This window comes from Solenopsis invicta, chromosome 9, assembly GCF_016802725.1.
Source record: "Solenopsis invicta isolate M01_SB chromosome 9, UNIL_Sinv_3.0, whole genome shotgun sequence".
Lineage (NCBI taxonomy): Eukaryota > Metazoa > Arthropoda > Insecta > Hymenoptera > Formicidae > Solenopsis > Solenopsis invicta.
Window position 1 is genome coordinate 7815340 of NC_052672.1, and position 27975 is coordinate 7843314.

The 27975-nt window shown below is 36.4% G+C and overlaps 1 protein-coding gene across 1 annotated transcript; it reads left to right on the top strand.

Moving 5' to 3' along the window:
* Nucleotides 1-982: 982 nt before the first annotated feature.
* Nucleotides 983-27937, top strand: LOC105202175. Its single transcript, XM_039453748.1, has 18 exons — nt 983-1077; nt 14561-14774; nt 16622-16788; nt 17055-17318; nt 17723-17907; nt 18644-20614; nt 20677-20955; nt 21055-21370; nt 21634-21852; nt 22157-22422; nt 22667-22818; nt 23215-24282; nt 24366-24509; nt 24641-24754; nt 24838-24999; nt 25106-25318; nt 25466-25721; nt 26376-27937. Exons 1-18 carry the CDS (start codon nt 983-985, stop codon nt 27935-27937), a joined length of 7647 nt encoding a protein of 2548 aa, XP_039309682.1.
* Nucleotides 27938-27975: the final 38 nt, after the last annotated feature.

Below are 27975 nucleotides of genomic sequence, written 5' to 3' on the forward strand. Positions count from 1 at the left end.
AGGATTTGCTCCGGTCTTACCTTTACTTAGAAACTGCCTTATACTCTGCGCCAACGCGAAAAGTCACTATCCGTTGGAATCGCTCCGCCAATTTCCGGTCACGATTTCAGACACGGGCAACTGGGATGTGACAAAGTCAACCTCTTTTTGACACATTTAAACCACACGCCTTTTATATTTGTCCGAATATCTTTACATAATTCACGATTAATCGGTCAAACATTTTTTATATAGAATACGCTAAAATTGTCCGCAAAAATTTTTAATGTCTGTGATTGGTGAATCACAAAGATCTCGGATCAATGACAGCCGCAGCATGTAAAGCCGCAGCATGTAAGGTGAAAGCAGAGAAAATTGCTCGGAATGTAACACAAATGAATTTTCCATAATAATATATGTAGATACTAAATATTCATTCGCGACCTAAATCGCAACGTAAAAAGACCGGAGAAAAAAAAAGGAGAAAATTGTGTCCCGGCATACCTACACACTATTCCGTTGCTGATAGGCAGAAATGAATGGCAAAATTACCGCCATCAGTGCAATCGTTCTTCGGCTGTCGCAGCCGTCGCGAGCTCTGCAACTGCAACCGGCTTGCAGTTCAATCTTACCGCGGCTTGACGATGAAAGAAAGAGAGAAAAATAGGGAACTGAAGTGGAGCATGTCGCCAGCATTACCGGCCCTCGATGTACGTGTAAAGCGGATTATAAAGAAGTTAAAAGTATTAAAATCACGATGTATTTTAGCTCACAACGTTATGTTCCCGTTCGTCGCAAATGAGACAGGCAGGCGGGAAGGAGACGAAAGACGAGGAAGTCGAGTGTGTCGCGAAATAAAGGCGCGGAGGAACGCCGGCAGGGGCGGAAGGGGGTGTGTGGGGTGACAAGAAATGGGACCAAAGCAGGAGCGACGGGAAAGGGGCGAAGCCGAGAGGGTACGAAGTGTATAAGTGCTCCGCCTGCAGAGATGAGAGGATGAGAGATGAAAGGCGCAGTGTGCTCGAGGACACAGATACATTTGCCAGCGAGAATGCTGAAAAATAATGAAAAAGAAGTGACGACGGGTATAGAAGGCAGGCAAAGACTTACTGATCGGGGAAATATCTACAGATATTGTATCTGTGTGTGTGTGTGTGTGTGACGACGAAATGTAGCTCAAATCCGCGTTTTCCCGATGCACCGATCTGGAAAATCATCGCTACTCGACTGCTATCAGACACTAATTATGAGATTTCGAGTATACCGAGTAATGAGGGATGTTTCCAAAGAAATACGCAATTGATGCTCGAAAAATAGTGACACTGTCGCTGAAGAAAACAAAGAGTATCTTCACGAATAAATGTCAATTCACATACGATCTTTAAAAACCTGAACTGTATAATAGCATAAACAGAGTGTCCTGGAATTTCTTGATTTTTCAAGAACTGTTATTTATCTGAAAAAATGTAAAAAAATATCAGGAAATTTTGTTGAATAGAATAAAGCAGATCTTTAAAACAGGCTAATATTCACTAATTTTTGCTTAAATTTTGCCATTTTTTTCAGTTAAATAGTAATTACTGAAAAATCGGGAAATTTATTCTAAGACTGGATACCCTGATAAATAAAAGTGTTTCTAAAAAATGTCACTGTTAAAGCTTCTTGTTTATATATTTTTATTATGTATGTGTATACACAAATCTTAAAAATACAACAAATATATATATATATATATATATATATATATATCAATTATGAAAAACGTAAAAATATAAAATTACGGCAAAAAAAGCGTCCTTTGCAAAAAACACTATGCAACAAAGAGTTAAGAGTATCCCAAAGCAAACTACTAACATTATTTTATTATAAGATGTCTTTAAATCCCTTCATTAAAAAAGTTGTTGGTAATTTGATATTAAAACACGAAAAAAAATTTGTTAAAACAACCAAGAACTTCACTGATTCAGCAGATTCATAGCTGTAATATACGGGCAAACAGTTTTCTATGTTAAAGTAGCAAAGTTTTATAGCTGAAAAAAATGTAGATTAGAATTTTTAACAAAACTGCTGTAGCTAAGATGGCGCAGCAATACTTGTACTGCTGTAATGAAAAAAACTTGTTACGTTAAGAATTTTTATTGAAACAAACTAATTGCTCTAACAATTCATTTATTGTTTTCATACATAATTTCTTTATACTACCAAATCTCCATAATTAGAGATGTTGAACTTGCGCAGCAAAGCTATAGCTATGCACGATCAGTCAATCTACTTTTTTCCGTGAGGCTCTCCTTAAGCATGTTTGCGTTATACATTTCTTTTTTTAATTCAATTGCGTCTTTAAACGAGCCAACAATTCGTTGTCTCGTTTCAATTTCGCCGATGCAGACTATCCTTATCCTCGGTCACCGCGCCGAAACGCGTAAAGATCGCGAATCCAATACCATTAGACCTCGTGCGCAACATATCCACGCGCGGTGAACGCACGCGGCCAAAGTGCGACGGGCGAATTATGGGGATGTACTCGTAGGGCGTCGGATGTGCCATGGGATCACCATAAGGCGGGATATTTCGTGAGGCCGTCTACGTGGCTGACGTCGCCGATGCGACTGTATGGGACGCTCGTTTCGCCCGCTGGGAATTTCGGCGGATCACCCGTTATATATCCGGGGGGGTTATCGGGCGAACGACTGGAAAATAATTTGCAGTTTCCCCGCGCTCTCTCGTGGGGAAAATGACCAGAGACGCGAGAATATACGTTCGCGCGAGCTGCCCTTTTCGCTTTCCCGATGATTCCTGTAATTCCCTCCGTTTGTTATTTCCATCGCTACCGAACATGCGCGAGTTTTACAAAAATGAAAGTCCTGTGGCAAGACGCAAAAGTGAGCACTGAGCAACAAATTAGTCTCTTTGCATCTAGAATTATTTCCGTTTTCGAAAACGAACGCGCGGCGCCGTTTATATTGTTACTTAATATCGCGTAAAAGCCTGCATTTAATTTCACATTTTATTACATAATTTCTAATTACGCAACCTTAGTGTTCCTATGTAGAAGGGAGCGTCTTCTGAGATTCAACTATCTATTATCGTAACTAGGAATAATCAAAACCAGATGCTTGAAGGGTCTTGTATAACACGCGCGAATGATATCTTGTCGCCGCGATACCGAAGCGCGAGTTGTATGTAATCAGCAGTATTAGCCCCTGTCGTGATACGGTAATTTCCTGAATTGTCAAACGCGATGACAGTTTGATACTGTTACTGGCGCGCAACGTGTAGATAACTGAACATGTAATACCGCGTAATGGAAAAACATCGCTGTCAAAACTGCCGTTTGCATAATTGCAATAGTCGTAACAATATAATCTAATTTTATTGTAAACCTATTTCGACTCTACTCTCCACACACACATATGTAAATTCAGAGATAGATGATATAAAACTAAAGAAGCTTATTTTTGTAAGTAATTAGTAATTACAAAGTTTTATTGCATTATTTAGAAATCTGATAGATTTAACCAGCATGTCTGTTCAAAAATGGGACAAATCAGAAATTTTATATAAAAAGTCTCTCAAACGTTCTGATTATAAAATCCCGAATTCTATTGTGATAACTAAAAATTCTTAGTTCTTCAAAACATATTTTTAATTGTAAGGTCTTATTGATGACAAAATGTTAATCCTTTTCTCAATGTGTTAATGACATAGAACAATTATTTATACTTTTAAAAACAAAATCAGTATATTATCACTGAAAGACAGTAAATAGTTAATAAATAGATCGAGTTATAAATAAGCACTGTAAATTAGGAAAATTTCATTAAAAAAAATAATATCAGTAAGATATAAAATAAATAGATTAAAAATTATTTATATAGACTCAGAAAAATTAAATGAAAAATATATAGGACAATTGTCAAAAATGTATGTATCTAAATGAAAATTGCAGGTAAATATTTCAGACCTTCGTTTTGGACCACTTTCAGTATCATGAATTATATTTAATGAAATAAACTGTATATTATAAATGGTGAAATTAAAATTAAATGTTGCGCGTAGATTACTTGTTCCGTCACACATCGTCGAATGCAGAAGTGAGCGATGCGAGAAAAACAATAAATAAAATAATAAATATAAAATAAAAATGCAAAATACATGGGGTTTATAAATCTGAAGATCAGTGAAATATAATATCACTGATTCAATTTAAAAAAGTTCGTGATTAGCACATCAATTTAACAACGTATCAACAAATAAAATAACGGAAATATATGCATGTCTTGCTCATGTAAGTCTGCGTAATAAAGCAATTTGCGATAAAAAGCAAGAAACTCATACGAGACGATTGGCATCGAAACATCTGTTTAATATTGGAAGAGCAGGGATGGCTAGAAGCCGCTATAAAGGACAAATTTTAATCCTTGTATCAAAGAAGGGGAAGGAACGATGCTGAATTGACTTGAAGTCTCTTCAGGCGAGATGCTTAATTCCACTTTGTTCTTCTGTAACCATCCTTTGGTTTTCCCCCCTTTCCTTTGCATTCTCGAATGGATATAATCCCGCGTTTTTAATTCCTACTTTTGTCAAATGCATTAAAAATTATATTTATAAACACGTTGTACATTTTACTACGAATCATCACATGAATCATATTTACAAATAAAATAATTGGAACTACTTGTAACAAGAACAAGATTTGTTTCTTCTATTCTTAATTCTTTACTTAATCTTTTTTCTTTACTTATCCTTTACTTCAAGATCTACTTTTACATTGTCAATATTAAAGAATCAAATTTAAACCAGTTAAATAACATTTTTAACTTCCACGTATAATATAATGAAATTTATTAGCTCAACACAAAATACGTGGTTAAAAAAATATTCTCGTTTTGATCAACCCATTTCTCTAATTCATTTGCTTAGAAGTAAATATTAACGTATAGCGTTCATATTAATGTATACATCTAGCAAATAATAAACTAAATTTGAATCAAATTTAATACATTTGTTGAGTTGAATCTTTTAACCGCATTATTTCAGTTAAGTTAACGATATATATTAAAGAGAAGCAATTTACTTAGTCGGCTATAGAAATGATCAAGAATGACTCAACTTTGTAATTCGACATCACGAATTTAACAGTGTAGCATTAAATACAAAACTTTCTTGTTGCAAAATATCGTGCAATTATTCAAATTTCATATTTTAGAAATTAATTACGTTAACTGAATTCTAATTATTTGATTTTATGTGCACGATTATTTCTGTTGCAGTGAACGATACGTGAAGTTTCAATCATATTTATGCAATTTGGAAATGTCGATCCGTAAAAGGCGCCCAAGTAATTCCGAGTTCGGGCAGAAAGGATTCGAGATAGTGCGTGATACGAAGAACAAGGATTCCAAGGAATATCCCGAAGGAGAATCAAACGGGATTTTGTCGTCTCGAAATCGTATATCATTTCAACCGCGACGTCTGTATTGCCGTCTGTACACTGTAGCGAGCTGGCGATAAGCATCATTAGATCCTAGGTTTATTCAGACCCGACTAATTACGCGAGTATCACGCAAACCGCTAACGAAAACGGATCATTAGTGAGAACATCGATATTTTAATCCGCGATTGTTTCCAATTACACGGAAGATCCCTCTTATTAAAAGCAGGCAGCGCCTGGGTATTCCAGTTGCCGTCACAATAAAATTAATTACATACCGACTTAACCGCGAGACTGAGCCAGAGAGGTGTTAGCATTTACATTCCATTACACAATAATCAAGCCAGTATGTATCGATTACTGTGTATCTAACTTTCCATCACCGAATACGTATATGTATAGATATACAGTTGCACACAGAGTTGTCAATACGTGCAATACCCCGATTAAATTTCCTAAGAAAGCATCTTTTTTATTTACACATTAAAAATAATTAAAAACACAGAAATTCTTTAAACAAATAATTTAAAGCGTAAAAAATGCCTATGAATACACTGCAATAACCTGCTTCTCGATTTTTATAAATTTTTGTACGTGTGTTATTTAGAATCCTCGTAAATACATATAATGTTAACTGTGTTATCATAAATTAAAGGTATGATTCAGAAATTTCCTATTACATCCAAAAATTAACTCTGCCCTTCTTATAAAAATATAACTTTAATAATTCTGCTTCTGTATTAGTGGGAATAGAATTTTTCGCGTCATTATTACGGACTATCTCATCATCGCGTTACACTTTGAGTCAACCGGTTCCACGGTGACAGGAATCGAATGATATCGAATCGCGCGGATGCAGGAAACGCAGAAACATTCGGTGACTAAACGTTTATAGGCACTTAGGGCAACTTTTCCTCGCGCAACGCTATATGAATAAGTGATAAAGCCGCAGTAGGATGAGGGCGAGGTCCGTAGTATAAATTCCAGGAGGTTGTCCTGCGCCCGGGCTCTCTCCCTAGGGTACACCACACCCTCAAAGCAGCGGCATAAGGGTTATGCTTGATAGATACGGCCCGGCTAAGTGCTTATCGTATTTCGTTTAGACGCCGCCACACTCGGAGCTACAACGATCATTCTTGTGAACGAACCCTTAAGAGCATCGTGCGCTTAAAGCTCGCCCGACTCGGCTTCTTCCATCTAAAATTTCGAGCGAACGGAAATAAAAATTCGCGCCACGGCGCAATTCCCACGAATGCAAAATGTTAAGCGACCTAGAGCAGAAAACGTTCTACCTGCTAACAGTGGCAAATAAGAACGGCGCTAATGCTTTTTTCCCCGCGAATAGCGATGAATTTGCATTATTTTCTTAGCAACACTCAAATTTATAAATAAACTGCTATATATTTACAGCATTGAATTTATTTAAATTTTTCTAAAAATCCTCATATAGACTCGCTAATAATCATTTTTTTCCACCATTTTAAATTTTCACTAAACTCATTATTATTAGTGATTTATTAATTTTCTACGCATCTGACAAATCGTACAATAATCTGTTTCGAGAAGTAACTGCCGACACAGTGATCGAAGATGAAGAGAACAAGACACCGAGAGAGAGAGAAAGAGAGAGAGAGAAACGGCAGAAATCGAAGGCCACGTAGAAACTCGTTAAATACGAGCCTGCGTTGTCTACAAATTTATTTTGGATTTGGCGCTACGACGTACAAAGGAAGAAAAATAAAACGAGACAAGTCCGGGCTCAAGATCAAGAGTCGAGAGTAAGGCTCATCCAAGATCGAAGACACGTTATGGCACGTATACCCCTTCGATGGTCGTATGGTGGTCTTAAGGGATAAGGCTTCTTCACCTTCGTTCCGAGAAAGAGAGTCGCGTCTTTACGCGCGCGTTAGTTTCACGTTCTGCTTACGGCCCACTGGGGGCCCCATTAAAATGCCTCGAATTGTTTACCACCCGGCCCCGCGCTTGCACCCGCACCGTCTCGTAATATCGGCTGTAAGGCTGCCACCCGCGCCATCCCTGCCACCGCCATCCCTGCCACGACGACGTTCGCGCGTGGGTACTTGCAAAATTAGGAACCCTTTGCGATACTGCGTATCTTATAATGCGACAAATGCGATTTTTGTCGCAGCTCCGTTAATGAAGACCGCCTGAATTATTCCGTCGGCCAATGCGACATTATGAAAAATTGGCGGCAATATCGCGTGATCGACATCCTCCATTAACGCGGTCAACGTCATGCCCGCGCGATATGCGAATTCCCTTTGCACGCTACTTAAATCCACGAGTGAATTCTATCAATTCTCGCTCGCGTACGGACCGCATAATGGTCGGAAGAGCTTATCGGTTATTAATGAAGTGAATAACGTCGCGTATCGTCATGGACGGAGGAGGAGGGGGCCGTTTAATGGATCGTTAGTTCCTGGCGACATAAACGAAATCCAGCGTGTCTGCTCTTCGGCGTCCCCGCGATTCCCCGATTGCATTATCGATCATGAATTGAATTCGCGAACGAGAAAAACTGTCATTAAGAGCTTGCCTAAAATTTTGTCGCGAAAGAAATGATAACAAGGTGCACCATACACTGAAGATAAAAATGCGTTTGTGAAACGCGAACACAAGAGAATATTTAGTTAAGATAACAATATTTTATCTTTATCCGCATTTACTTCCGCATCCTGATTTTCCCGCGTCTGAGCCCGCTCTGGGAAATCAGAGCCGAAACCGTCATCGCGCGCCTCCTTTCCCGCCTCGTCTTTTCCGCTCGGGCTGATCGCGTATACACGCATGGTGGCTCGCTTTTGCTCAGGTTAACGCAAATGCGACGGGAACAAACAAACGGGGAATACAAATCTAGAGTGAAATGAACAATGCCCGGGAGAGTTACTGCCTCCTAATTGAAACCAACTCCCCCGCGTACCGCCTCGCTCCCTTGCGCTTCCTCTTTCCTCTTTCCGCCTTCCTCACTCTCCGTCCTTTCCATCCTCTCTTTCCCGTATCACCCTTCCACCCTGTCCCTCCGATTCTTCCTCATCCCTTTCCATCCCCGCACCGCCTAATCGTCCCGCACAGATGCGTGCCGCGTTTTCTCTCTATCCGCGTATAAAGCGTATAGTTTACGACAAAAGTTCGGCCTCGAGTTTAACAAAACGCCCGTTGGCCCATTGCAGTACACGAGCCGATGTGCGTTTACACGCGTCGAATAAACGGGTATTGATCACGTCGCTCGAGATCTTCCGACGTCTGCCTCTGTCGTCGTTAAAAGAATACCGTGACGCGGGTACGTTGAGCTAATGGGCATTCTAATTGGCCACTGGGGAAAACTTCGTGATTATGCGATTTGTATTACGCTGTATTGACGGTTTTGCATTATTAACGTGATAATGCGGTAACAATTCGCAAGTTTTAACTTGTAATAATGAGTTAATAATTCTTAATATAATAATATTCAGTTGAACGCTGACGAAATCATTATTACAAATTAAAAGATAACAATCAAGTTACAAGTTAATATTGATCAAACCTAGATAATAGTTATTCAATCTTTAACTAATATAAGATCAGAAATTATTACCAAACGGTTATATAAGTATTATACTAATACTGTACTAATATACTGAACAAAATACATTTGGCAGTTATTATCAGACTTTCATTCAGTATAATGTTATTCATAATATATGATACATTTGTATTATACTAATAATTATTGACAACTCAATAGCAGCAATGTGGATTGCTTTTCATAAAATTATTGATAACAATAATTCATTGATCGATTCTCTAACATTTCAAATATAAACTAACAGCAATTGACAATTAAGAATCAAATAAAATGCCAATTTTTTGCGTAAAACTTGTAATCTTCAACTGAAATTTATAGATTTTCTTACAATTTGGGAATTGAAAGTTGATTTTACAGTATGCATAACGAAAGTCATTTGAAACGAGCAAAATGTTGTAAGCAGAGATTTTTATATTTTCGTCGAAGAAGGTTTGAAGAGGACCGAAACCTACGAATATATGCTGATTATGGGAAGAATTAAGGATTACAAGTTTCAAACAAGAGAAATCAGCGTTTTGTTTGATTCTCAACTGCCAATAACTGTTAGTTTATATTGAGAATGATTAAACTATCAATAACAAACCGTTAATAAAATAATTAAAACATTGCTGCTTCGTTCAATTTTATCTACCAATGCAATTAAGATTACCATGTTTTTCAACTTGACTTTATTCGAGAAATTATTTTCTCCAATATCCAAAGTTAGGTATATACCCTTATCGAACGGAAATAAATCTACGCCTCCGAGTGAGCGCGATTAGCCCAAATTCGTCTGTACGAATACTAACAAGGTGCTATATATGGCGACCGTATAAATCGACTATTCACCTAGATACGACGTTCCTTATTTACCCGTTCGTTCACGCGCGAAACGTACGTGCGAAAATTAAACGCGCGAAGCCTATTCAACGCGCTTACGGGAGTCTGCCTCCATAGACTTTGGATATTTCCTGCGAGGGCTGCAAGCCTCGTAACGAAATTCCCTCTATGCAAGAAGTTTTCATTCGTACGCGCCGCGCGCGAAAATAAACTCGTCTAGTCATAAGAGGGACGCGCGCGCGTGTTGTATTTCACAGGTGCGTTTTAACCCCCAACATTTTCGAAATGGCTATGGGTTTACTGCTGCACGCAGTAATTTAGAAATGTCTGGCACAATGCAAATTTTTACGCCGATTTGCTTTGGATATAAGCTATTCGAAAGAAATCCTTCGATATTCATATGACGATTTTATCGTTTCAATGATTAATTGAATGCCCGTGAGTATCACCGAATACATATAATGACTAGCTTTAACAAACGTCACTCTCTTTGCTCTCTTCGTTGGGTATGTATGATAAAAAAAACATGATGGAAACGCAAGCCGCGGGAAGGTATGCGCATTTATTGAAATCAATAATCGATACGAAACAATCGGCGCTCGATCGAAATTTGTTATGCGAGACGTCAACGGGCACAATTCAATCGGCACAGCGTGACACAGATCGTTTTCGCGAACGTTATCGTCGATGGCGCGTGCATGAGTGTCCGTGCGAAAACGAGTTGCTAATTCAGCGCTCGTGGCCGCAAAATATCAGGTAAATTTCGGGAAAAAAGAGCCGCAATTGTAATCGATAAGTGACATGTCAATTTCTGCTCGCATTGTATTCTCTCGTTCATGTAATCTCCGTTCTGAATTGTACGCCAAAAAATCACGATAATTCAAATGCTCAAGTCACAAATTTAGTATTACGTATTGATAGTATCAAAAATTATCATAAAAGTAAAGAAAAATAAATATAATATTTATCTTGTATCTTTGAGAAACGTATATATGCAAGTGATTGTCAGATTAAAGATAATCGTATCAAAAAGTTTTCAAATAAATAAACTGATTTAAAATCAATTTATTTATCTTCTTCTTATTTGACAGTACACTATTAAAAAATTACATATAAAATTATGATTATTAAAGTGGATTTCGGGAACTATTAAAGATGCATATTTACACACGTAAAGTTACAATTTGCAAATAAAATTATTCTTCTGTTTAGTAATATTATAAACAATTTATAAAAGTAAATTTACAAATAAAGTTAAGTTTATACAAATATTTATATAACAATTTGCATCAGTGAATGATGTACAATTTGTCTTGAGTACAAATGTATAAATGCAAATATAAGTTGGATATTAGACTGACATGTAAATAACACAAGAAATAAAAAGAAAAATGTCATTTTTCGATCAAAGTTGATCTTGCTTAGTATAATAACATTTCTCAATCATCAATTATTAAATATATTTTTCAAGCTTCGAGATTGTCATAGAAATGTTATAAAAATGTTATCTAAAATTAATTTGAGATAAGATTTAATAATAATATTTCTAGCTTTTGTTTAAAGATTGCGTTTTAAGCCCGACAATTTGTCGACGCGTAGTTTACAGAACTGAAAAATATATTTAACAATTGAATATTGTTAAGCACCACAATCCGCTTCGAAGAATGATATTCATCTTCTTGTTTTTCAAATATAACATGTGATGTTACCGTTGTGCTACATAATGTTGCAAAAATTTGAACACTTGCATAAAACCTATAAATATAGATATTTTTGTTACAACAATTTTCCACATAAAACATTAAATTACATTTATAACAATTAATGGTAAAGTATTTTCTGTAAAAATGCATATTTTTATATATCTCCTATAAGTTATGTAATTTTTACACATATTATTTATGAAATGTTGCTTACTATTTTTTAAAGTATATAAAAATATATTGTTTTTACAGTTATATATACGGGTTATAAATATAGGCATTCACACGGAAAGAGCAATTTTACTGTAGTATAACTATAATAGCTTAAACGTCCAATATAAATTTTTTAATGGTTCAACGTAATTATTTTCAAATCTGTATTTCAGCAAAATTGCTCTTTCCGTGCAGTTTTATTCTTCGTTTGAACTTCCTTTCTTCCCATCTCCCATCATCCCCGAAAGGAAATCAAAGATCATCGAGACTAATTCCAAAAGGGTATCGCTCCTTTTCGAGGAAAATTGCGTGAGGAAATCACGCTTGAGGAAATCGAGACATCTTCGTCGCGATGTCTTCGTAAACACACAGCCGACAGAAAACATCGTGGCGAACGATCGAACGAATGGGAACAAGCCCGTCATCACAGGAAGAGGCCGAGTCAAGATTACCAGCGCGCTTCGTTTTCCTTCCTTTCGTTCTCCTTTTCGCGTACGCCACCCTCCCGCCGCATTCAAACGTGAAGTTATCAGGACTAATTTTCCGCCTTTATCGCGCCCCTCGGTGGCTACCAGCCGGTTCATTATTCGCATCTAGCGACCACTGTTTTTAATAACCTAATGGCTCTTACGCGGTACATTATATTCACCTCTCCCCTTTCCCCTTCTGCTCCGGCCTCCGTCACCCTTCGTTGATTTTTCGTTAGCTTGCTCTTTTATTCGCAATTCTCGACGAAACGACGAAATATCCATCTCTCCTGCCGTTAGCTCGCTCATGACGCTTATGACGATACTCGCGGGCGGTGGTGACTCTCTCGGACTCGCATTCCATCGGGAGAGATTACGGCGAGCGAGCAACCCTTCTGGAAACCCTTCCCTGGCTTCCCCCTTCACGCTTGTGCGATCGCTGGAGAACGGCACGATCGCTTAAGCTTTTATTCCTTGCGCTTTTGTTGAATAGCAAATTCTCGACGGTTTTTATTTCAATGAATAATCGAGAGAAGGACAAGCTCGCAAATGTCAAAGATATTGGGCATAAGAATATAGACACTCGAGTCGTCAATCGCGCGATTAGTTTCGTTCCTTGGTTGATCATTGTGCGTAAAACGCGCCAATGTCCATAACGAATATGCTTTTATATGGGCAATTTTCTTCGATTCAGATAATTTATTGTCTTGATAAATATTGAGCGATCATATCGATGGCGGTTCTTCCCGCTGAATTTTCGAGTTACAAGGGATTTGTTTTCCACGCTCCGCGAAGAAGTCGAACGAGACGCAGAGCTCTCGCGGCGAGTAATATGGCTGATTACGATTCAGAATGCGAGGGCGATGATATTTCACTTCTTTTTCGAGGCTTTACGATCGGACGTTTTTAATTTCCCGCCACGCGCTCCGGCGAGAGGCCCAGGCCGAATGCAAATTGTGACAGGAAAGTTATGCGCGACCGTGAAATTAATGTCTCCCCGAGATCGGGACTTAATAGTCCGTTATATACTTCGCGCGCCACATATATATATACGCGTGTGCAATTCCGCGGGCGAATTTATGAAGTGACGAAGTCTCTTGCGCGCGCTCGCTTGCTAAATTGAATTCGACTTGCCCCATTTCTTTGGCTCGTATAAATCATCAGAGAATCGATCGCCGATATTCTCGTTTAAGTTACCAATGCGTACTATTTTCTTAAATTTTATTGCATGCATCTACTGCATGGTATGATTAAAGAGAGGCTCTTCAGTTTTTCCACTTTAATATAAGAATTTGATGAAATTTTGAAAAATAAATTTATTTTTTAAATTCATCTAGAAAATTATTGAACATTAAGATCTGCTTTCGATCAATATAGTCATTGTCTCAATTCAAATTAATTTATAATTAATATGTAAGCGTACTCAAATATTTTCAAATTTTTTTAAACGTATATTTTTTAAAATAACTTTTTAAAATAGCATTGAATTTGAAGGGAAAAAGAATTTAGAAATAATTTAATCCTAAATAAAATACAAAACTTTTGAAAAATTATACGAGAAAATATGTAAAATTTAAAGAATATTTTGAAATTAAAGTCTCAATAAAAAGTATCATTTTCGTATACAAACATAAAAAAAAATATTCATAAATTATAAAATTCTTTTTAAAAATAATACCATACCAATGAAAACATTGCAATGTCGCTTGTTATTTATTATTTAGAAAATGACAATGGCCACAAGATCCTAAGTATGTTAAAAAATAAAATACAAAAAATTGTATAGTTCCTTTCCACCTTTCTAAGTTGAAGAAGTTCCTAAAGTAGAATTACAATTAAGTAGAATTACATATTCGCACACAAATATGATAATAAGTATGATCAAGGATAATACATTTTACCTAGAGAAAAGTTTCTTTGAGTCAAAAAGTTTGCTTGAATTAATGAAATTTGTGCACTGCTAAAGGTTAAAGAAAAGTTTCTTTGAATTAAAGAAAATTTTTGGTTGTTCCTTTTATTAGAGTTAAAGAAATAGTTTGGATATGTGACGCAAATCGTTTTTTAAATAAAATATATTTCTAAAACCAGAACAACTGAATTATTTCTCACATTTGTCTCTCTCAGTACTTTTTTAGATTAAAAAATTATTCGTTTAAATTAATAATTTGAACAAATAATTTATTTACTCTAAAAAAAAAATAATGTCATTTTTTGAAATCAAACCAATTTTTATTTTTCTTATTTTTCCATTATTACTTCGGCTTAAAAAAAGCAAGTTAAAACAATTTTATCAATTTATTATTTTTCTTAGGTATTATTGTCAAAAATAATCTCGAAGTATTAGCTTATAAATGTTTTACAGCATGAAACAAATCGCCAGATCATCCTTCTTCTCACCATTTTACCTTCGAGTACACCTTCTAATCTACGTCATGCTTGCCATCATTTCTACATCCAGCTTAGCGGAAATGAACAGACAAGATTGGAGCAAAACGGTGTACATGAAGGAAAGACCCGACTCCGTTCGAAACTCAGAGAAATCGGCCATTTCGCCGCATCAACACAAAAATAACAAGGTTAATCAAATTACATTTACATAATCAAAACTATTTTGATATTGCATCAATAAATTTAGAATCGCTCCTTTTCGTTACTCGATAATGCACGCAATTTTTTTTTCTACGTAGAAACTTTCTGCTGCTAAATTTCACAAAACGAATGCGCACTGTCATGATTGATAAAAGAAACAATAGCTGAGCAAGTCGAAAGCGACGCGCGATGACAGATTCCTGTTCTCAAGCGCGTTTTAATATATCAAGCGTTAATTTCTTTTGGCGAGAGACACACATAGAGCGACGCTGCTTGCCGCAGAGCATTTCTCCCGCCAGCTCTCAGTCTTTATGCCGAATGACAAAATGACAAAGGGTTGGTCGCCCCGGGCCAGCGATATTACCGTTTCCGTTTCGGAACTATGCGAACTGTCGTCTATCGTTCCTCTCTTCGCTCGCGTATTGCGGCCGAAAATGCCTTGTGATTGATTATGCCCGCCGCACTTTCGGTACTCGACTCCCGCAATGGCCGATTGATGGAGAATCTACGAAAAGGACCGTCACGCTCGCAAATGGAATCAATACGACTCAAAATAATTGTTAATGCGTCCCTCAGCAATAGATGCGACTCCCTTGAATTATTTTAAATAATTCAAATTATACAAACAAATTAGTGAAAGATATTTTCCTTGTACTTTCGTTCCAAAAAATTTGAAAAATTACTTTAGACAACTACGTGGCATATCGGTTAATATACGCGGTTTATAATGTACACTTATGCGTTCTAATGAAATTAGACGTCTCTGCCAACAAAGACATTTTATCATCGCAGGCAGTTTAATAAAAAGCATTCTCTCTCTGTACAGAGCTACGTTGGGTCGAAAGGCAGACCGAGGGTGAGGCGGAAGGCGAGTCTTTATTTAGTTAAATGCCGCGTGTAATTGGGTGTAAGATCTTTTTTTTTGTTCGGCAAACCGACCGCGACGTCGTGTCCTGCCGCGAAACCGCTGCGTCGCGGGGCTCAAGTTTTCCACCCCTTTTCCGCAGCGCGCTAGCTGCCGGTGGTGGCTGCCAGCCACCTGATGGCACAAGGGCCCACCGGGAATGAGATGCAGATTGCCAGAGGCCACTTCAGCCAGGCTGGGGAGAAAGGGGGAGGGAGTGAATTTTTAATAATGCCGCACTCCCCCCCCCCGTGTCCGCGGCTCCCGGATGTAGAATCCCATTGTTTTGGCCGCGCGAGCGCGTCAGAAAAAGAACGAAGCGAAATAGTATGTACGCGATGCGTTACGGGACACCCATCCGGCATTATTATAACGCGCTAACGTGCCGGTGAGGGTGGCAGGAAGGGATTGTCAGCGGCAGGATATTCCGTCGTCTTCGCGGCAGGAATGCCGCTGTAGAACGTTCTAAGCCTGCGACCGTACATTCGAGAGTACGAGTCGTTATGCAAGTGTTAATTTTCTCGTTCCCTTTTCCACCCTTTCTTTTTCTCTCTCATAGACAATGTGTGATGTTCGGTATACTGTAAAAAATGATGTATTAAAATTTGTTAAAACAACGCGTTTTAGAAAGTCATGTTAAAGTGTCTCCACTTTTGACACGCAAAACTGGTAGGTTTAAATTAGCAAGTGCATTTTTTTTAACATGAAACACGTGTGTTCTTTCAACACACATAAGTGTATTAGAAAAATGCACTTTGTTAATTTAACCTGCCAATTTGTGTGTTAAAAGTAGAGACATCTTAACGTAGTTTAAAGCATGTTGTTTTAACGCATTATTTTTTACAATGTAAAAATATCAGAAAATTAACGTATTATGAAGCTATATGATATTATTTTCTTAAACTGAAATATTATCTTTTAAACGAACAGGTTGATGGCAGACGAAATTATCCCGCGAATGAATCAGTAATAACCAGCAATCAGAAAAATAGCGCGGCCCTAAATAGATTTCTAGATGACGTTCTAAATGCGCAGAACGATTTGAAGTGGATAGATCATGTTACACATCATATTAATCATAGAATTCACCCAAATAAGTAAGAGCCTTGTTATTTTGTAAGAGGCCTGTTATGTTGCTTGTTACTTTGACAAGCAGAAAGAGAGGAATAAAAACAAATAAAAAATAAAATAAATTCAATACAATCAATTGTTAGTAGGCTTAATTCGATTTCCATAAATTTCAATCGGTAGAAGTGTCTACTTCAATTGGAAAAAGTTACCTCGATCCGTATTTGCATTCTATAGTAATTTAGAAACGCGCCAATTTTTATCGAGTGATTTAATAGGACTGTTTCCGATACAGTCCGTTGGCGCATACAAACCAGTATTCTACGGTATCCAACATGGGGGATGTCCTAGAACGGGCTGATATCGGTTATGGAAGTAGGTTACGCGGCAAAAGGGGCTTCGATCGGAATTATGAAACGATGTGGATGCTGCAAAAGAAGAAATACGGACGGAAGGGTATTCGCGATATACCTCAGAGAGTCTATCTGGATAACGACATGACATTTAAGAGAGACGCTGATAATGATGACTACGACGCTCTTTATCAATTTCGTGGCACGTAAGCGATAGAACTATGTTAATGTATTACATAATTAAAATTTATTCTTGTTGGATTTGTAACCCAAGAGAATTGTTACATTATAAACAAATATTTATAAAAATTAATAAAATATTTTTGGCGTCAGAATAATCATCTTTTTTTCTCACATCACACGTTTCTAAAAATCTTTCTAAATTCTTTTCGTTATTAAAAATAAATTAAAATAAGTAAAAATAAACATAAAAATAAAAACAAAGATTTATACATGCTTCATAGGATTATTTAATTTATATTAAGCAATTAAATTTTTCATAGCTGTATTAATTTTTTATAACTAATTTTTTAATAACAAATCTTTTAAAAACTAGTGCTAGAGGTTTTTATTTCAGATAGATAGAAATTCATTTCGCCCTTGAGCGTAGGTTGGATAGAGCTGTCTACGAAGGAGGAATGATAGCCGATCAGCCGCTGAAAGATTGGACTGGAAAGAAGAATCTCCATTCCTCAGACGACTGGTCGAATTCTAATGAGAATCCCAAAGTGACTAACGGTAGAAGTACATGGCTTCGTAATTACAAACCTGTTCGTGGAGGTCTCGTTAATTCTGGTATTGTCGAAATAATTAAAATGTTCAGAACGTTGATCTAATTTTAAATAACATCCCTGATGAAAATTTTTCTCATAACATATATACGAATTGGAACATTGTTTAAAAATACTCAGACATACTCAGAAAGTCTGCATCTATTCTCAGAATTTTTGGCACACGTAAATTCTAAAATATTCTGAGATTTCTCATTCCATAATTTCTAAAAAAAAAAAAAAAAAAAATGAACACTTTTTATATAACATTTTATCAGAAATTATAGAACAAAAAATCTTAGAAAAGATGTAAATTTTCTGAGTTTTTTCTAAATGTTTATAAAAAATGTTCCAATAAGTACAAAATTTGAAAAAATGTTATAAAATTATATAAATATTCTTAAAAAATTCTGCAAAAAAATTATATAAAAAATTCTAAAAAAATTGTTTATCAGAGGAAGATATTAAAAAAAAAACTTTCAGATTTGAACAAAGATGAAAAGTTACATCCTGACACGCAAGATAGACTATCATTAAACAATCCAATGTATACAAATGATTTCACTATTTTACGGAGATCTCCGGTTGCATTAAAAAATGACAAAACTCAAAATACACTATTATCATTAAAATCATTGAAGAAAACTGTACTAGGATTAAGAAACAGTTTAGACTATAAAAGGAAAAATACAATATCAAGAAGTAATATTTATTAATGGCATCATCATTATTATCGTCATTGCTATAATCAATTTTTTCAGGGGACTCTAACTGGAATGAACCGAGGTCGACAGTTGAAATATATGATCTTGGGGGAGATCTTGATGGCCCATTGGATAAAGAAACAATGCGAAGGCTGAAACGAGCAAAAAACGTACATAACGAAGATGAAAGTGACTCACGGATTTTTCAAGGATCATATTTTGGAGAACAAAATTCGAAAGTATCACACGATCGCAGTAAACGCAGTAGAAGGAGTTTTGTCGCTGTTTCAAATTATACAAAGGATCAAATTCATTTTCCTGAAAATAACTATCTGAAAGCTCAAGTGATTAAAGACGTTCTCGAAAATGTAAGGAATACTGAAGAAGCTTTCACGAAATTACATTCTAGTTATCTCAGCCACGACGGAAACAATTCAGTGAACGCTTCAAACAAAATGAACATTACCAATTCGCAATATTTTCTAGACAAACAATTGTTCTTAAATAATTATTTCAATAATTTGACAATTACCCCATCGACAGCTAACCAAACAAATATTTTTGGATTAAAATATTCTTCAAATACAGAGCCATATTCAAATGATTATTTCATTAATAACAAATCATTGTTTGTCATAAAAACGGGTCTTCAAACATATAACACACCAGAACGTGATTACCAAACTAAAGTTTCGAAGGATTCTGAGGAAATTAACCATTCTACAATCGAGATGATATTAAAAAGTATCGATCATGTAGAAAGAGAGGAAAATCGCATCAATTTACCCAATTTTGGAAAAAACACCGATTCAATACGTCTTTCGATATATATAAATGACGATGATTCGGGGAAGTCCCTGAAAAATCGAAACAACGAAGAGAAATTAGGAATTGCGGCACAAAAAATATCGCGATTCAGCATGGATGACGGACAATCGAAGGGCGCGGAAAAAGAGTTTCCCCGGGGAAATATGTCGCGTGGCTTCGGCATGGCGACAAATGAATCATGTAGCTATGTTGTTGAAACAACGGTAGCCGCAGGAGGAAGAGAAATCGAGGTAGACGGAATGCGAAAGCAAAACCGCGAACCGATACCCAGTGTGATCAAGGTCTTTGAGCCTCGAGGGCATCCGTATCAAAAGCAGGAGGCAGAGACGACGACAAGATTGTCTCGGCGAATGGGAAAAGACGGAACGTCCGTGGCGAAGATGAAGATGAACAAAGATGATGCCGACGAGTCAAGAAGTACAAATGCAAGGGAAGACTATTCAACTTCGCCGATTGAGTCTGCCGCCGATGCGACAAAGAAACCGAAAATCTCATATATAAACACATCTGAAATTGGTGAATTGGTAATACCGAGGGATCTCACTTCGGTGACAGTCAACGATTTGCAAAAGCAGCAACAGATGGTTTCACCTTTAAGCGAGGAGAATAGGAACGCAAATAAATCGAATGGAAATTTGGACACCGATAGAATCGATATTCGTGTTCTCGGGTCAAACGGAAATGAGACTATGAATGTAAAGGAAGATACTCGAGCTGTAATGGAAGCTCACGAGTACCATAAATCCGATAATAATTTACAGAGGAAATTATTATGGATTTCCACGATTTCAGTCGATGGCGAAACTATAGATTCATCGGTAGAAAGCATGAGATCGGGTTTTAATGCCACGACTGAAAGTGTCATTAATGAGAATCAACAGCAAAGTAAAATAAATGATTCTGCAAATTTAAAAAAAGTATTGACTAGAATGAAACGCGAAGATAAAGCTGAAGAAAGTCACCTGTTACAAGATACTTTAAATTCTCCGATTTCCGAAATCAATTATGACCTTCGTTATAAGCGATCTGTGTATCCTTATGAAAACTTTGAATACAATAATGAAGCAGGGAATATAGCGGTCGAGAAAGAAGCGCCGATAAATTACGATGAGAAACAAGAAGATAATGAAGAATATCAGAATCAAAATGTCGAAGACCTTAAGGGGATTTATAATGACAGAGAAGAAGACGTATTCAAAGGTATAAAGCTAATTTGACAATTTTGCCGTTCATAACAAAAATAACGTATATTACATTTACAGATAATGATAAGGCAATGGAAAGCAGAAGACAGGGACAATCTTATCTTAGACAGCAAATTGATCCTGTAAGAGCTAAAGTTGATATGTTGATTAAGCAAAAGATTGACAAGAAGCACAAAAATAGTAATATTTACAGAGGAAAGAGACATAGTATGTTAGACATGGTCCAGTATTATGATTATGATGATGATGAAGAGCAAGAGCGCGATGCGCCAATAAGCGAGCAAGAACCTCAAAACAATGATAATAAACTTTTAATTAATGCAAAAATAAAGCGGGGTAAGAACGTAAGCACAATAAAATTTACATTAAAATCATGTATCCGAAAATATTATAAATTTATAATTAATTGAGCATTGATATTTTAATTGACCATAGATGACAAACCATCTAACAAGTCAGGCTTAGGGAAAAAGAAGAACGAAAACGCTGAGGCGATGATGAAGGAACGGTTCAGAAAAACACAAGCAAAAAACAAGGAGCCGAAAGAAGAAATCATAGTCGATCTTGGCAAACGTAAGAATAAAACTAGCGATCGAAATGATAAAAAGCCAAGTTCGTTAGGATCTAGCTTCGAAAATATATTCAATGAGGAAAGACAAGTATCAAGTAAAGAAAACTCGGAAGAGATTGACCAAAACAAAGATTTTGAGAATGTTCATCACGAAGAATTAGCTGCCATAAAGTCAAAACGGTAAATTGAATTATTTTGAAAGTTAATGACAGTCTATGTATCTTATTATTAATTGTTGCCAATAATCACCATAAATATGTACATTTTAAAATATCTTCTATTTTTTTTTATGCACATGAGTACATGCAATTTAATGAAATTGACTCAATGAGCAGACAATATTTTTTTAATGTTATTTTTTAATGCTTTTTAATTAAATTTTATTTAAAAAATATTGTCTGCTCATTGTGGATGCAAATGACCAAAAAATAGATGTCTGATAGGTTAAACCAACCGTTTGAAGACAGAACAGCATCATCGAAAAATTCAGAAGACAGCTATAAGAGGAAAACTATCTCAAATGAACCTTTAGAATACATGTCCAACATAGAATATCCCGATGCAATAAAAAATATTTTGTTGAATATTCAGCCTGTCGAGATTATGGAGCAAAGCAGACCGTTGGGATCAAAAGATTTTCATGAAGATTTTGGAGACGACCAGTACAAATACTTTAAATTACATAACGTATTATTCAAAAATTCGCGAAAAAGTTCAAATATTCATACATTGAGTTTTGCTCAATTGTAATTAATTAATTTAACGCTAAATTGTAGAAACAGTTTATTTAAATCTCTCATAATTATATAATCATTACAATATTTCATATTATTTTTTTATAAAAAATCAACTTTAAATATTAATCAAAGAAAATTCCTAAATAGATACTGTCAAAATTATTCGTGTAATAGCTATATATACTTGTGATTCAAAGAATTGTTCAAATTTATATAGCTTATTTTTCAGATTAGAAGATTATTATTATTATCAAGAGAACGATTCAAACAATATCAAGCCACTGTACGAGGAATTGAAAAACGTATACGATTGGCCTGATGGCGAATTAAAGAGTAGACCCCGGTTCAGAGGCGATCAAAGACTACGCTATGAATCAGATGATACGCTTGATACAAATCCCTCTCAATTACAGCCATTGAACGATAGATTCCTCGGCTCGGGTCAAAACGACAACGCACAAAGAAGATTCCAGTCTATTGATGGATCTTGGAGGAGTAAATATTCAGTGCAATCATCAAGAATGAAAGAGAGATTTTACTTTTTTTTTTCATTTTAATAAAATCTACCCATATAATCCATATAATCTTCAAGCATTTTATATTAATTCTGATTTTAATCGCGAATTTATTCCCATTTCTTTTTTAACTCTTCCTTTTTTATTTCTTTGCTGTAGTTTTATTCCGCTGTTATTTTTATAACATGTAATGGCAATAACGTTTCGAAATATTTGATCAATAGACGCGGACTCGAATAGGACTTTGGCGAGCAATTATTTTGCGCTTAAAGTCATGGATGACATGTTTAAAGGCAGTTTCGATCAGAGTTTGACGGAAAAAAATTCACCAAATATATTTTCCGCTGGAACAACCACCGAGTCAAAATTATCTACAGTATGCTTATGATTATTATTTATTGCAATGTTTGTCTTTTTTACTATTAATAATTAACATTTAGCAGGGCTAAGTGAGCCAGGCCGGTTGGTAATGCCAGAAAAAAATAATTTAATAAACAAGTGTAATATTTACAACGCAAAAACAGTAAAAAGTCTACAATTTCTTTCCGCCTGAGTCTATTATACATAGTCTATAGAACTATGTAGAAAAAAAACTCTTTTTAAGAGTAAACCTGAAGAACATGTGCAGAGATTGTCTAAATCTTAATTATTGATAGTATCAAAAAGGAGCCTATTGCTTTGCTTCTGTAATTGTTTTAATCCTTTTTTCATAACAGTATGAAGTAGTTAACAAAGTAACAACACAACAAAATAAAGTAATTAATTAGTATAGATTTCAGGAGATAAAAATATCCGGTTTGCCGAAGAACAATCAATAATCGATATAGATTCCGGCTCTCCATACGAAAATAGCAAATACATTGAGTCCAAGGCACATGAAGTATTAAAGCGAAATTTAAATTTGGAGAAACAAGCGGTGATTAGTTCGCAAGACTTGCAAGACGAGTCTTTCGTGGAATCTCCAGAGTGGCATGATGATTTCGATGATAACGAGAAAATTAGATTGGGCAGAGGACTGAAGGCTATAAACGATAAAGTAATTTTTGGCTTGAATAAAACTTATGATCAAGACAATAAATTAGACGTAGAAAGTGCAGCTAACACAAGTTTCAAATCTCGAGTCTCCTCGCAAACTTTTCACGATAATTCGTCGAACTCACAAAATTGGTACAACAATACAATAGGGGAATTAAACCCTATTTTTAACAATCATCATGGTGTATCTGATCGAAAGGCTAAAAATGTTCAAGAATCAATTTTAATGAATACGGTTAATATAAATGGTGACCTCGAAGCTGCCGAACAAAAATACGTACATAATCAAACACCGAGAATCAGAAGAGCCGCTATTTCGTTTTATGACGACATGAGTCAACGCGATTCCGATGAAATTGACAGAAGTCTGGATAACCAGTTTCATTCTTCGAATATCCTCGAAGATAGATCCAATGAAGTGCACCACCGATATGAGACTGGAAATTGGGACAGCGACATTCCAAATGTTGATCGATACTCGAAAATTCCTCCAACCAATAAGAGAAAGAAGACGAAATCCGGAAAAGGGAGTAAGAAGAATAAGCATACTTCGAAGAAACCTGCTAAGAAAAGTAAATCAGATTCCTCTTCAAGTAGAAACAGAAGACATCACGCACATCGGTCTGACATGTCGAAGAACGTTAACCGGGATTTAAACCCGAAGCAGAAGAACAAAGCATCTCCTTTGATTGGACGCACCAGAATTCAGAAAAGTAAAACGGCCGTGCAAGGGCTGCTTCGTGCAGGGATGGACGAGGCACCGGGCGAAAAAGTGCTTTACGTGGAGAACGTGGAGGATCAGAGTGTGAGTGAAAGAGCGATCGCCGATCGCATCGTAGATCGCGCGACTGGATTAAAAAGAGAAAAGAATTAAGAACGATTTTTCAGACAGTGAAGCCGGAGGAGGACGATGCACGGAGAAAGGAAATTACGCTGCTCCTCGCAGCCGACAACGTCGACGACGAGTCGCAGATGGACGTGGCTCTTCACGGCGAACTGGCTGGAAAAATCGTCGAGCAAATATTCGAACAGGCAAGTAAAGGGATATCAAAGCTATTTTTGACGTCCCTTTTATCGAAAATGAAAAATTATTTAACGCATAGAGTGTACGAGTTTTTCTGATACGAGGATGATTGATGATAATTAGTGTTCCGGTATCATAGATCCAAAAAAATGATCGACTGAAGAGTGTCTTTGGTCCTGGACTTCACCGCGATCACAAAACGGAAGACGTGATAACGGGTAATATTTATCGACAAGGGCTCGACGAAGATGGAGTAATCATGATATTATTTTATTCGAGAGAATTATTTATACATAAAATAAATTTTAACAATTTGGAATTTTTTTCTTGATTTAGACAAATCACACGGAAGCGATGATAAAAAAAATCATGGGGCTCCTTGACACGCTAATTTTGAACGAAGTGCAAAGAAAAACTTGCGTTTCTTTATCACCGGATATGCGAGAATTTTTAGGATGGATGCTGGAGGTGGATCAAGAAGTGGAATCATTCGAAGAAGTATATTCCATATAATCTTCGATTACATATTAATTAGATAATATTCAAGCGTTATATAATATTCATGCTTTTAAATTAATGAATAAATATTGATTTTTAACCTCAGACACCACCGCTGCCATTGGTTCGTGAGAAAATTATTACTCCAGAACAATACTCGGGAGGCAAATTCTTGTTTAACAGCATTTCAGAGCAGGAAGAAAGAGAAAATATTCGTGATGTACAGAAAAAAGTGAGAATATTAGAAACTCTTGTGAAGGAATATAACGCTCTGACTGCTAAAGAAAAAACGAGAGTCCAAACAGTTCACGATTATTTAGTAAGATTTCATTTATAAGTTATATGATTTTTTTGTTAATTAATATTTTATATCTTAAAAATGACACAAATTTATGTCAAATAATAGATAAATATTAGAAAAATAATTGTAAATTTATATCAAAAAAAGACTTTTATGATTATTTAGATTCGACAGTTAAACCTACTTTTGCAATACATCGAAGCGCGAGAAACTGCAGAGACACAAAGAAAGCCTACGTCGATGTTCGGAGCGACTAGAGCTAGAACCGGAAATATCTTACAGTATCAAAGCGCAGTGCCTAATGTCACTAACGCAAGTTATTCGATGACAAAAGAAGCATACTCTTTGCCAATCAATACTTATAATCTTTATCGGTTCAACAACGTCTCATTTGAAACGGCAGATAAACAGCTTCATAATAGTACGTAATATTTCCGGTGATTAGTATTTAAAACTTTTACAATGTCTTTTTAAAATATACATATATACAGGTATCTATAAAATTTTTCCTCACGTCTTGTAAAATATACAGAAAAAATCAATATAATATTAACAATGGTATTCCCATATAAGCAAGACTATAAAATCTTCTTGAAAGAATTTAATAATCTTAAAGGGGTAGCGAGGACAGACTTTATAAATAATATATCCTATATAATATAATAATCTATACTTGCTTTGTTCTTAATTCACAATTAAAGGATAGCCAAATTTTCCGGAGAAAAATGCGGTAAACAAATGTTATGGACGATGTTCCTTAAACTACCGATATCGGAAAATTGGTTATCGGAAATGTTTTCGGTTTAAATACCGCGACATGATAAACTATTTCCGCATCGAATCGATAAAAAAAAAACTACGTTTTGGCCGAACTTTCAAACTTCGAGTAATTACGTTCGCGTAATATCAGGTCCGAAAATTGCACGACAAAATACCCGCACGATCATCATTTCGCATATTTTGTGATACGCGCGAGCAATTTGTTATATTTATGATATTTCTACTTAAATATTCTCAGAAGTTTATATGAGATGGCGTAACAAATTTTTACTCTACTATACTGTAAAATTTCTAGGTCACGCCGCGTTTGGTCATAGAAAACCGCGCAGCCTCGATAAAATCCCATCGAAACGACGGCGTAAAACGAAACGTCGGAAGTTCCACAATCAGAAGAACGAAAATCATAGAAAGACCAAGCGACGACAAAATAAACATCACGGACAAGATTACTCACATCGAACAAGATTATCGCCGAAGTATAGAAAGTCGCGACAAAAGCGCGCAAATTCCGAAGAAAGCGATCAGTCTTCGCTTTATTATTTAGGCTTTGAGAAGCCAAGAATTTACGATTCGCTCGATATTCTCGATGCGAAGTTGAGTGGGAAGAGGAAGCGGGAATTAATCGATAAGAAAAACGCGATAACCGAGAATGACAGGCTGCTCGATTTGTTACCCATAAAGGGGAAAAATCGCGTGGAGGATGAAGTGATACTGCTCAACAAGAGGGAAGCCTGGAAAAGAGAGAACGAGGAACAGCTGGAGGAGGTCGCCTTTGGCAAAGACATGAGGAATAGCACAAAGAGAGAGAAAGAACGATTCGAGAAATTGACGAAAGGGGATAAACGCAAACCGATCAGCGAGACAAGTTCCCGAATGAAGCGAGAGAACATAATTCGCGAGACATCAATCGGCAAGAGTACAAATTATTCTAATAAATCTCAAGCAGCGCTCGAAATTCGTCGTGATGAATCATTGAATAATTCGAAAATAAGTGACGGCGTAAAGAGCGAGAATAAACTAGAATTGGCCGAGCGGAGAATCAATGTTTTCGCGGATAACAAACCCGGTGCGGCAATTGATTCCGCGGCTGCGGAAGTCAGCACGGAAGAAAAGTTAGCGACAAATGCGGGAGCCAATAACCAGGTTAAGGAAAAACTTCGCACTATAAATCGTGAGACAAAAATTGACACAGCGGACGGAAGTATGAGCTTTGTAAACTTAACGAGCGACGCGAAGCCTCAGGTCTCGGAGGAGCGACAGAAAGTTTCGGTAACGGAAAAAGAAACGGATGGTAACACTGTAAAATTAAATCGAGTGACAAACTATCGACGCGAGAAAATAGATCCTGAAATCGAGTTGAAAAATCTAAGACAGGGGCGAGAGAAAAGCCAAATTTATGGCGTCGCAAACTGGAAGATGACCGACTATCTTTACGATAATGATAATCTTTCTAGAAATACGTTAAAGGAAAAATATGTGGCTAAGTTAGACGAACTGGGTGACCTGGATACGGATCCCGAGAATAATTTCGTGCTTCTGAGATTAAGAAATAATAAATGGTCGAATGACGTCGTCGAATGGAAGCTGCTCCCGATAATAAAACGATCGCCGTATTATGACGACCTTGCTTTATCAAGAATTCATTTAATAGAAAAAGAAACACCTATCTTAAGTAACATTAAATACATGGAACCTCAATCCGACGCTTATTTAAGCAATCCAAAATTTTGGCGACTAAAGCATCGCAGAAGAAGCAACGTTTTTAATATCTCGCCCGTAAGAATAGCCAACAATGATAATTTTCCGCACAGAATTCATCGAAAAGCGAAACGAGCATCTGAGACGTTCAAGGGTTGACAGGTAGATTCCAAAATTATTCTTAAAGTTCGAAAATC

What these genes read in the sequence shown, in the direction of transcription:
- LOC105202175 (XM_039453748.1), top strand. Translation starts at nt 983, where the DNA reads ATGAAAGGCGCAGTGTGCTCGAGGACACAGATACATTTGCCAGCGAGA. An exon ending in AAGTGGAATCATTCGAAGAA is followed by an intron (nt 25,000 to 25,105) that starts GTATATTCCATA and finishes TTTTAACCTCAG; the next exon opens with ACACCACCGCTGCCATTGGT. An exon ending in AAACAGTTCACGATTATTTA is followed by an intron (nt 25,319 to 25,465) that starts GTAAGATTTCAT and finishes ATGATTATTTAG; the next exon opens with ATTCGACAGTTAAACCTACT.